The 12,053-nt window shown below is 34.6% G+C and overlaps 2 protein-coding genes across 5 annotated transcripts in view; both read left to right on the top strand.

Moving 5' to 3' along the window:
* Positions 1-4,608: 4,608 nt before the first annotated feature.
* On the top strand, positions 4,609-6,042 carry LOC116172175 (syntaxin-12). The gene is made up of 6 exons (XM_031489328.1): positions 4,609-4,768; positions 4,824-4,967; positions 5,020-5,089; positions 5,140-5,387; positions 5,515-5,645; positions 5,691-6,042. Exons 2-6 carry the CDS (start codon positions 4,862-4,864, stop codon positions 5,937-5,939), a joined length of 804 nt encoding a protein of 267 aa, XP_031345188.1. The 5' UTR covers positions 4,609-4,768; positions 4,824-4,861; the 3' UTR covers positions 5,940-6,042.
* A 2,875-nt stretch (positions 6,043-8,917) lies between these two features.
* The window catches only part of LOC116172464, an 80,266-nt gene continuing 77,130 nt past the window's right edge, over positions 8,918-12,053 (top strand). For 2 of the 4 annotated variants that reach the window (XM_031489685.1, XM_031489684.1), the window contains exons 1-2: positions 8,918-9,038; positions 9,547-9,682. In XM_031489685.1, coding sequence (XP_031345545.1) covers positions 9,023-9,038; positions 9,547-9,682 — 152 coding nt within the window. In that variant the 5' untranslated portion in view covers positions 8,918-9,022. The remainder of the gene's footprint in view (positions 9,039-9,546; positions 9,683-12,053) is intronic. The other 2 variants (XM_031489682.1, XM_031489681.1) reach the window with 1 other exon arrangement.

Genomic DNA, 12,053 nt, shown 5'->3' with positions numbered 1-12,053 from the left:
AAATTGAGATGAAAATTCTAAATCTACCAATAACCTAATGCCCAACTAACCTGAATTGTGTAGGCATTTTTATGAAAAAAATTTGTCATACCAGCAAATCTGAAATCGGGAACCCGCTCCTCTCAGATGGAAGCCAGAACAAAGGCCCGATTGTCACGACATTTTTGCTAAAAAGGGGTCATAGGCCTAATACAAAATTTGTCATTCGTCTAATGGTAAAGTTCAGTAATCAAACTAAATTTAATGCTCAGTGGAAGTTGTACAAGTAGAACACTTAAAATCCTTAGCAACTTTATGTTTTAAAATGTGTTTTTTAAGAGCGGATTTATAATTTGTCTCATAATCACAAACAGCACATTTCAAATCCTTAGACACTTTATGTTTTAAAAGATGTTGTTTGAAGTGGTGTTTATAATTCGTCTCATAATCACAGTTAGCACATTTAAAATCCTTAGCAACTTTATGTTTTAAAATGTGTTTTTTAAGAACGAATTTATAATTCGTCTCATAATCACAATCAGCACATTTAAAATCCTTCAAAACTTTATGTTTCAAAATGTGTTTTTTAAAATCGGATTTATAATTTGTCTCATAATCACAATCAGGACATTTCAAATCCTTAGATGCTTTGTGTTTTAAAAGATGTAGTTTGAAGAGGTATTCATTATTTGTCCCATAATCACAGGTAGCACATTTAAACTCCTTAGAAATGTTATGTTCCAAAAGATGTCGTTTGAAGAGCTGTTTATGATTTGTCCCATAATAACAAGTAGCACATTTCAAATTCTTAGAATCGTTATGTTTTAAAAGATGTTGTTTGAAGTGGTGTTTATAATTCGTCTCATAATCACAGTCAGCACATTTCAAATCCTTAGCAACTTTATGTTTTAAAAAGTGTTTTTTAAGAGCAGATTTATAATTCGTCTCATAATCACAATCAGCACATTTAAAATCCTTCAAAACTTTATGTTTCAAAATGTGTTTTTTAAGATCGGATTTATAATTTGTCTCATAATCACAATCAGGACATTTAAAATCCTTAGACACTTTATGTTTTAAAAGATGTAGTTTGAAGAGGTATTCATTATTAGTCCCATAATCACAAGTAGCACACTTAAAATCAATAGAAACTTTATGTTTTAAAATATGTTTTTTAAGATCGGATTTATAATTTGTCCCATAATCACAATCAGCACATTTCAAATCCTTAGAATCTTTATGTTTTAAAAGATGTTGTTTGAAGTGTTGTTTATTATTTGTCCCATAATCACAAGTAACACATTTAAACTCTATAGTAACTTTATGTTTTAAAATGTGTTTTCTAAGATCAGATTTATACTTAGTGGCATAATGACAATTATCACATTTAAAAGCCTTAGAAACTTTATGTTTCAAAAGATGTTTGAAGTTGCTTTTATAATTTGTATCATCATCACAATCAGCACATTTAAAATCTTTATACACTGTTTCACTAGAGTGTTGCTGTACTTTTTCATTATAAAGAGATTTAGAACAAGATGTACTAACGGTAACTTCGTCCTTTATTGTCACCGAAACTTCGTTGCTTACTGAAATGTGTCCCTGAAGAAAGGTATGGATTTCTTCTTCTTGTTTTGGTTCGATTTTAATGAGTGCAGCTTCATTGTCATTATCTTCATGCATGCCTAACAACAATAATGTTATACTTCAATAAGTGTTTACAGAGCAAGACACTTTACTTTCAGAGTTAAATAGAATTGAGAATTGTTGTAAAAGAGACACCACGCCACCACCAATGGGCGCGTTCAGCCGACGCAACAGTTGGACTGGTGACTTGTTGTTTCCTCTGAACGCAATTTGTTGGGTTGTGGTGCGGTGCAACCATTGAGTTAGAAAACTAATGGAGGGAATCAAATGCTTGGCCAGACGTAGACCACGGGAACCAAAAGTGGCCTCTAACTGTGATTAAAGTACCACACCACTTCCGTTATCATTAGCGTCTCACTTCAGTGGCGTAGAGATATAATTTTCTTTCCACTAATAGGAATAATAACATAAAAAAACGTATAGGAGTAAAATACATGCTCGTGGTAAAGTAAACAAAATAGACAAGGATGGGAAAGTATGCAGATTTAATTTAATCATTGATTACAAATCTAAATATACATCGATGTGTTCCAGTAGTATAATTAAGGCCAGTTTACTATAACCACTACAACTTGACAACTCCCATTAAATTCACTGTGTTGATCAATAGCTACAATTGATTGGTTGGTCTCAGGTTCATTACAAGTTTTGATAGTACCTACCTACTGCATATTTGACGAGATATTTGATGAAAATTTTCCGGTGCAACCTTTGGTCGAAATCACAGTCAATGAAGCGTGTGAGCACAAAAGTAAATTTCGAGAGCTGTTCTTGAGATATATTTACAAATGTTAGGTAACCATTTTGCTCGAAGTACCGGTTCGTTTGGAAAACTAAGAATCATAAACTAGGTACCTACAACCTCGCCTACAACATGATAAATGACGATGTCTTACCGATGAAAGGAAATGCCATGTTTCTTCCCTTTATGAGAAATTTTGCATGATACGCAGCTAATCATTCTCAATTCACAAAATTGCCTGTGATAAAAACACTATGCGGCAGTTAGTTATTTATATAAACCAGAGCACAACACCGATCCGAAATTATTAGGTACTTTAAAATGGCAAATTTAATAAAATTTGAATTTGGTGGAAAACTGACAGTGACAGGACCCGCGTTTTCATATGTCAAATAATGTCGGCCAAAATGTACCTTTACGGGAACCTATCCACGCGAGTGGCCTCTATCTGTGGCAACTTCCGTCTACAAAAATTCTAACCCCCTCCACCATTATATTCACTCCATTAGTTTTCTAACTCAATGGGTGCAACCGTTGCTAAACTTTCCCACCAGAAAAATAGTACGTTGACTTTTGTAAACGAAGTATTTTAACCTTAATTTTCGACTGTTGCTGTGCATACCGTGATTTTTGTACTACTGCTGTTTTTAAAAATACAATGGACACAAATATGAATAATAAGAACTTGAAATCAAAAGTAATTGTTTTGAAGGATTATTTTATAATTAATAATAAATTGGTGGCAAAAAATGCAGGTATTATAGGAGGTATGTTTTATTATAGAAATTAATACTGTTTTTGCGCGATCGGTCATTTCTGACTATTTACCATGGGTGTTTCCATGACAGTACGTAGAATTTACCAGTTGCTATGATTACGACGACGCCAAAATTACTTACCGATCTAAAAACAGAACAGCAAAAATACTTACCGACGCCTTTTTAAAAATCAACAGTCTTACATTACATTTAATCTTTAATTATTGTTAGGTACATTAAACGTACAATTTGTGCTGTTGTTTCCTATAGCAAGACGCTCATAAAGTCATAAAGGAAGTTCAAAGCTAGTAAACTACATCAGACACATGCACATTTTTATGAAATTATTAACTTCAATTTTGACAAATAAACTGGTTACCTAGTGATATACACCATACCACTTCGATCATTTCGATTTATTCTGCTCGTTAATTTCTTAGTGCATATTTATATTGGTTGCATAAATTTAATTTCGATCGCGCAAAAAATGTTATAAGCACGTCGAACGTTAAGGGTTACCGTTCTCAGACAATTGTCTTCGAACGGTAAAAATCCCTTACCGTTCTCCATACTTAATATACTATTTTTAGCGACAACTGAAGTGCAATCACCGTTCAGGCGCTGTTTTTATGTTGAATGTCACCACACCTAAAACATATTTCTGGTTTAAATCAACTGTTGCGTCAGCTGAACGCGCCCAATGTTTTGGTTTTAATTGGGCGCGTTCGGCGAAAAGAAGCGCAGCTGCCATATTCTTGTGACGTCGTGTATGAGAATCGTATACAGGTTGTTTCACGCAAACCGTTACCTAAAGGTATTTAGACTTCCACTCATAATTTAAATGTGACAATTTGCTTAGTAACATAGATTTTCATGATCTCTCGAAAGGAAATATAATTTACCGAATGTGGATAGCAAACTTTCTTATTTTAAATAGAACACCCCATATTTGCATTTTCGAAATCTACATGCAAATCTATGTCGTTTAAAACCGAATTTCCTTATTCCTAGCATCAATTCTTCAAACTTGGTAAAATGTTACGTTTTCAACTATTCTTGTTCTCTAAAGTGTAATTACATTGATTGGAAATCAAAATTTTGCAAGTGCAGGTATTTACTTTTACAACCGGAAAAACGACGATATTGATTACTTTTGCCATTGATTATATAGATAGTGTATATAATCAATGCTTTTGCGTTTTGGCCATTGTAAATAAACAAAATGGCGGTCTCCAATGTGTTGCAACCAAGGTCTCACTGTTAATCGGAATCGACTGAATCGCGAATTTATAATAAGATGTTTTGTGATCGTACACTAGTAACAAGTGCGTACAATACGGAGCCTTAATTTTATTTTTGAAACCTTTTGACGCAATTTTCAACAGAACCAATTTGAGTACAATTTTTGCCCTGCTGTATTTTTTATCACAAAGAGCCCCCTGTATGAATTACGGTACGTATGAATAACGCCTACATCTTTAATGTCAGTTTAAAAATCAAAAGTCAAATGTCACTCATGACAGTGATTCAATAAAGAAATTTTCAATATTTTTACAATAAAATTTTATCGCCCCCTTATATTAATGCTGTTACAATTAAAACGAGTACACTTTTCAGGATAAGTACACTTTAACGTTAAGAGGTAAACAGAATTTCATTTTTCCAAAGTTAATTTAATTAATGCCCATTTCTTACAGATTAATCAAATTGCGAGTAGGTTTAATTTTTCTAAAGTATGGATAGTTTTTCCTCCTATCACAATGGTGGACAAAACCGAGAGCAGGACTACCAGAAACTCTCGCAAACTATTGGATCGAGTATTGAGAAAATATCGCACAATGGTAAACGAGAAAATCTTTAATACGGCACAATTTGAATACGTGCTCATTTCAGTGTCGTCGATGCAACGGATGATAACGCAAATCGGCTCCCACCAGGATTCGCGCGAGTTACGGAAGCAACTGTAGAGATACCCGGTTTTTGTTTTTTCATACTTTAGTTACGTTTTTGCAGGCATTCAATACAGCATTACACGCAACAGTTAGTTAAGGATACGAATGGGTACATCAAGGATCTTAGCAACATACCACCTGCAGCATTGGCGTCAGAGCAGCGCGAGAGGAAGCTACAAAGGGACCGTCTGCAGGATGAGTTTACGTCGACACTTAATATGTTTCAGGCCGCACTACGAAGTGCGGCGCATAAGGAGAAGGAGATTGTCAATAAAGCAAAGGTTCAAGCGTACGGGGATCCGTTTGCAGGTTTGATTTTTAGTTCAAGTTGATTCCTTGATTATTTCTGGCATCAATTCTATTGATTTTTCTCCTCATTTTCGCAAACAGATTTAAAATTGGATTATTCTGTGTAAAAGTAGCCCGTTTATTGCAGGAGGCCCACGTAGAGATCAACAATTAATTGAGTTACAAGACAGTAATGTCAGTAAGCAACAAATGCAACTGCAGGAGGAGGAGGATTTGGAAATGCTTCGAGAGCAAGAGATTGCGATTAATAAACTCGAAGTAATGTCTGCTTGTTTTTGGTTTTGAGTGATCTGATTTTTACAGAGGGACATCGTCGACGTCAATCAAATATTTAAAGAACTCGGCGCGATGGTACACGAGCAAGGTGAAATAGTGGATAGTATCGAGGCGAGTGTCGAAAGAACTAACAATTACGTATCCGACGGTGCCCAGCAGCTTCGTCAGGCGCAGACGTATAAGAATAAAGTTATGAAGAAGAAGTGTATTTTGGCAATTATTGCTGCTGTCGTTTTAACTGTGATTATTCTTATAATTGTTTATAGTGTTAAATAAATCGGCATAATAATAATGTAACTTGGCATATATAGGGAGTTAAGAAATGAGTGTAGCACAAGAAGTTAAGAAAGTTCTCGTACTTCAATTATTGTTCCTCAAACACAATTCAATCTGTCTCCGTGGTTTACATTTTTAGTAATTGTAAAATGCTATGACAAAGTAAATGGGGTCCATTATTGCAATTTGAGATGTTTAACAAAGTATTGTGTTAATGAATGTTAAATGTGTATAAAATTTATGTACCTTTGTACTTTGGTTGACATTTTCACTTAATTTCTTGTGACACAACTGCTTTATTTACTAGATAATGAATATAATACCATATATATAATTGTAGAAAAGTTGTATTGTCCATTATTAATTATTTATAAATAGAAATAATATAATTTTTTATCACTATTATATCAGTATTGTTGATTATGACACTCCTACAATTTGTTACATAGCTATTCTAAAAATCGCTAATTCTATAACGCTATAACTTAAGGAAATAAAAATGTATATTAACTGCAAATAATTATCTTCTAAAGATGTATTTTTAATTCAGTTTGGAGAAACCCCAGCTGATTTATCAGCATTACGCTTTGATCTGTGAAGATTTTTATTTATTACATGTTTCTTCCGTCCACAGCCAAATAAAGATAAAAGAATAAATTAACAAAGATTGGATTACCTACACTCAACATCGACAATAATCTTGCAGGGATCACTCTTGCATTACACTTTTACACAAAACATTACATGATATTGTATGCTTAGTCAAGGAGGAATGTCACTTGATTTTGAACCAATTTCAGATGAGTTCTTTATCCTTTTTCAGGTAACAACATAAACAGTTGGTTCACAATTAGTGGAATAATGATTGTCTTTTGTGCAAATTGGAAATTTGACATAGCAATACATAAAAATGGCCAAAATAAAAAATTGGCAATCTTTAACTGTCTAGGCAGTTTGGATCTTAGGGTTGAACAAATTAGAGACAAGCTAATTATTTTTTTTAATGTGTAGGTAGGGAACATCTTTATTTACATTCCTTCTAAAAGTCCCACTTGCTCGTACTAGGGCAAATATTTAAAAAATGTCCGCCATCTTTTATTTTTAGACAAAAACTTATTTATGTATTTACGAAAAATTATGTGGGTAGGTCCAAAATTAACAAAGTTTTTAGAAGGTAAAGGGTCGTAGTTATATTTACAAACTTCTGTTAAGTACAAAAAATCTCCATTTTTCCACGTCAAAAACTATACATTAGTGCAAGGAAAAAAATGCCCCGAGAAAACCCACTTCTTACCCCCGCACCTGAGATTGGGCAGTATTCGATTTTGTAAATACTTTTTAGTATTCAAATCCTTTAAAGTATTCAAATACTTTGTAATTAAATACTTTTATGGAAGCAGAGTAGGTACTTATTTGTAACACAAATACTTTCACAAATATTTAGTATTCGAATACTTCGCAAGGTATTTGAATACTTTGAGAAGTATTCGAATACTTCGCATAGTATTTGCGATGTGCGTAGAATCCAAAACAATTCGTACTTTTTCGATCAGACTTCTCAATCAAAAGTTATAGACTAGAAACCAATTTCGAAAGAAAATTCAAAGGGCTGTAACTTTTGAACTAGTAGCCCAATCTTGGAACTGTTTGAAATTATGGATTCTACAGGCCACATTCTATAAGAAAATTTTTTTTCCGGGTCGATCTGAGACAATTTTTTTTCGGGCCTCAAAAAAAGGCAGTGTATAACCTTCCTTTTTTACCAAAAATCGACTGCACCAAAATTTCTCGGGAAAACACTTTTTTATTAATTTTGGTGCGTAGAATCCAAAACAATTCGTACTTTTTCGATCAGACTTCTCAATCAAAAGTTATAGACTAGAAACCAATTTCGAAAGAAAATTCAAAAGGCTGTAACTTTTGAACTAGTAGCCCAATCTTGGAACTGTTTGAAATTATGGATTCTACAGGCCACATTCTATAAGAAAATTTTTTTTCCGGGTCGATCTGAGACAATTTTTTTTTCGGGCTCAAAAAAAGGCAGTGTATAACCTTCCTTTTTTACCAAAAATCGACTACACCAAAATTTCTCGGGAAAACACTTTTTCTTATTAATTTTGGTGCGTAGAATCCAAAACAATTCGTACTTTTTCGATCAGACTTCTCAATCAAAAGTTATAGACTAGAAACCAATTTCGAAAGAAAATTGAAAGGGCTGTAACTTTTGAACTAGTAGCCCAATCTTGGAGCTGTTTGAAATTATGGATTCTAGAGGCCACATTCTATAAGAAAATTTTTTTCCGCGTCGATCTGAGGCAATTTTTTTTCAGGCCTCAAAAAAAGGCAGTGTATAACCTTCCCTTTAACCAAAAATCGACTACACCAAAATTTCTCGGGAAAACACTTTTTCTTATTAATTTTGGTGCGTAGAATCCAAAACAATTCGTACTTTTTCGATCAGACTTCTCATTCAAAAGTTATAGACTAGAAACCAATTTCCATGTAGAGCCAAAAAGTTGTCACATGTCAGTGCAGGGTGCGTTTTACGCATTTGCTCTCATTTACTGTGCGTAGGGAACAAGTTTCCTAACGACCAGGATCGTTGTAGTGGACTAAAACTCAAAAAGTCGAAGTAATCTTCTATTCCATGGTAGGCACACATTGCACCATGGTCTACCCGAAGTCTTCTGGCTTCCTAAATGCTTGTATTATGAGTTTTCTGCTTGTATCTTCTCGTAGGGTCCTCTTGTCCGAATAAAACACTTCACAACAGTTTTAAGTGATTATAAAAAAAAAATCAAAACACGGCAAATTAATTCGGAAACGCTTACTACAACTATATTTTACGCAAAAAATGTTGTAAAAGTGATGTTTGATCTAGTGACACGATGCTCTTGGTTTTTATGCGCAGTTTCGCAAAACCAATTTTATTGTAAGGTAGGTAGGTATAACGTGCGAGCGTCTCGATGCCGCCGACGACGTTGATCCAAAATTAGCTCAAGCTGGTGTTTGTATTGCCCAGTATTTCCTTTTGACCGTTCGGTGCAGTGATCTAATGGATACTAACGATTAAAACCCCCAACATGAGAATTGTATCAGGTCAGTGTTGGATTCCCGCTTTACTTATAGAGATGGCATTCTTACCGGTCCTTTTGCTAAGAGTTCAAGTGCAGCGTTTACCCAAATTTCCTGCAAAATTGCGATAAACTGCGGTTATATCTGTACATGACCCACTTAAAAAAACTCCTTCATCCTTAAATCTCGCGTGTTTTTTTTCAAAAAGACACATCCGATTTAATTAGTTAATATGCGGATGCCTTATTTCCTTTGCGCCATAAATCTACGGTTTAAAAATATCCGAGTAGTTCCAAAAACATGTAGGACTTATAAAATATTTTAATAAGTTTTCTAAATATAAAAGTAATCACATGTTATGTCTAAGTTTAGATGAACGCTTCTTCCATTTGCTTTTCTTGTTTGAAACGAAATTAACCTGTGACCACCGCAGACGCGATGGCCACCTGCACAAATAAATAAAGCTTTTGAGAAAGTCCCAAATTCTCCAGAAACTGCAATAAATAAAAGATATTTTGCTTTTCATTTTTAGGGAGCACAGAGAAAGACACTCGCTCTGAAAGTCCCACGAATACCGAGATCCAGCATCTAACGATCGAAAAAGGCAAAACTGCAGTGCTCGAGGCTCAAGAAATTGATACGTCGTCGCCCGACACAGAATTCATTTGGTATGTCGCAAAAAAACGTCCTTCTAATTTTCGTGGTAAGCCGTATCGCTACGTGTTTAAAACAGATCCGTTAGAATTTATTTACTTCAAACTTTGTACCGGGTGACCCAATAAGACTGTTCCTCGGCTATATCTCGAGAATCATTCGTCATATGACTTAGGGATAAAAAAAATTATTGGGCAAATCGGTCATGAAGAATAGTCGGAAAATATTTTCAAGTTCTAAAAATTACCAGCAGAGGGCGTTACTGCCACCTTAAATTTTAAAATTGCATTTTCTTTAAATTTCGCATAATAAACTAAAAACATTTTTTTAACATTTTTAAAGAGAACCAGTTTATCTATCATTTTCGTAAAAACAAAAACTCAGTTATTTCAAAAACAAAGATGGCGTGGGCGTTCAATTGTTTTTGCAATAACCTGTTTTAACTTCTTAACCGTGTGACCGATTGTAACAAATTTGATATCTTTGAAAAGAGCATTCCTTGGGCAACAAGGAATCGGCATTTTAGAAAAGATTACAAATTCAAAAAACTGCACTTTCTGAATGTAAACACAGCAGAATAATTTACAAATTACGGATGTTTGATAATGCATCGTGCATTTGTTTAATTTTGAGGATAGGAACGAGATTTTGAAAAACGGTTTTCACTGGTCTCTTTGGGTGTTATTTGGCTACTTTTTCATAAAGAAAAAGTCATATCATTCCATTTGATTTTTTTGAATTTTTTAGAATTTTGGATCGTAGTGTCAAAACTAGCCCCCTGGCGGAGAAGGATTCCACTAAAATAACTATATTTCGATTCTTGTTGCCCAAGGAATGCTCTTTTCAAGGATATCAAATTTGTTTCAATCGGTCACACGGTTAAGAAGTTAAAGCAGGTTATTGCAAAAACAATTATTGAACGCCCCACGCCATCTTTGTTTTTTGAAATAACTGAGTTTTTGTTTTTACGAAGATGATAGATAAACTAATTCTCTTTAAAAATGCGAAAAAAAAATTTAGAACTTGAAAATATTTTCCAGCGATTCTTCATGACCGATTTACCTACCCAATAATTTTTTTTAACCCTAAGTCATACGACGAACGGTTCTCGAGATATGGCCGCGGAACAGTTCTATTGGGTCACCGGGTACTTTTTTAACGATAAATACCAGAACTCGCGGTGTTATATTTTACGTTCCAAACACAAATACTGGTTGTTACGGTTTTCTAAAAATTGAATCTGGTTTAAACTTTATTAAGGGTCCCGCTCTATAGTAGCAACGACTTCCAAAGCTGCATTTATACCACGTATTGCATTGGGGTAAAAAACGACCCCCCCCCCCCCTTTTTGACGGGAATACACGTTTTGAAGCACCAGGAACCCGAATCAAACATCGGTCTATCACTCTGTCGGTCTGTACTCTCATTTCCGGCTAAACGGCTGAACCAATTGGAACCAAATTTCGTCTACACATTTTTAGACGTAAAAAGGCAGAATTTCCTAATGCTGAGACAGCGATTATAACCCAATAGCATTCAATAAGGTGACGATGACACTGATTCCAGACATCTACGCTCATGAGCCTTCCGAAACTAATTAAAAAACAATGTTCCATAGAAGTTAAAAAAACGCACCACATTTGCACCAGGGTTGACAAATTTATTTTATAAATTTCCAATATCATTTATTTAGAAACTCATTTCTTAGAAGTTCTAAAATTTCGAACTTCACGGCGAAATTTCGAAAAAATTGAAATGTAAATTCAGAGCATACATTTTCACGTTTTTCCGCAGCGGCCCACTATTTCTTGATTGCTCATAGGCATATAAAATGACTATATCGCCGACCTTCGCCGGATCCGTTTTTTCAAACCACTTAGGGCCGGTATTATAAAGCCCGCTTGAACGGAGATTGGCGTTCAATCGTAGTTTGAGTGCGATTGCGCATATTATAAACGCCGTTTAAGTCGTAACCAGAGCTCAATCTCCGATTGAAGTCAACCCGGCAATTTTCTCGGATTTTGGCGTCCAAACGGAGATTAGGCGCGCGCACGTGTAAAGAACTGTAACCAGTTTATTTTGTTTTGTCATTTAATATTTATAACGAAATGGAAATAATTGAAATTGGACTTGCAAGAGATCGGTTACTGTGGGAAGTAAGCGACGATGACTCTTCATCAGAGGATGAGTTCATTAGAAGAAGAGCAGAAATTTTAGAGAACGTGTTGATCATTTCGGCAAGTGATATGAAGAGGAATTTCGGCAGAGATTTCGGTTATCCAAGGATACTGTTAGATCCCCATAAAACATGATTCGAGCACTAAAATTTCCCCCAAACAAACAAGTAGGTTTGTACTTTTCTATGGAAATTCTATGATTTTTGCA

The sequence above is a fragment of the Photinus pyralis genome, unplaced genomic scaffold (assembly GCF_008802855.1).
Source record: "Photinus pyralis isolate 1611_PpyrPB1 unplaced genomic scaffold, Ppyr1.3 Ppyr1.4_LG5, whole genome shotgun sequence".
NCBI lineage: Eukaryota > Metazoa > Arthropoda > Insecta > Coleoptera > Lampyridae > Photinus > Photinus pyralis.
The sequence above is the reverse complement of the archived record's forward strand: the minus strand, read 5'-3'. Positions and strand labels throughout refer to the sequence as shown.

Coding starts and splice junctions, on each gene's coding strand:
- LOC116172175 (XM_031489328.1), top strand. CDS start 4,862: ATGGATAGTTTTTCCTCCTATCACAATGGTGGACAAAACCGAGAGCAG. Junction 5,090..5,139: donor CGCGAGTTACGGAAGCAACT/GTAGAGATACCC, acceptor ACGTTTTTGCAG/GCATTCAATACAGCATTACA. Junction 5,646..5,690: donor TTGCGATTAATAAACTCGAA/GTAATGTCTGCT, acceptor TGATTTTTACAG/AGGGACATCGTCGACGTCAA.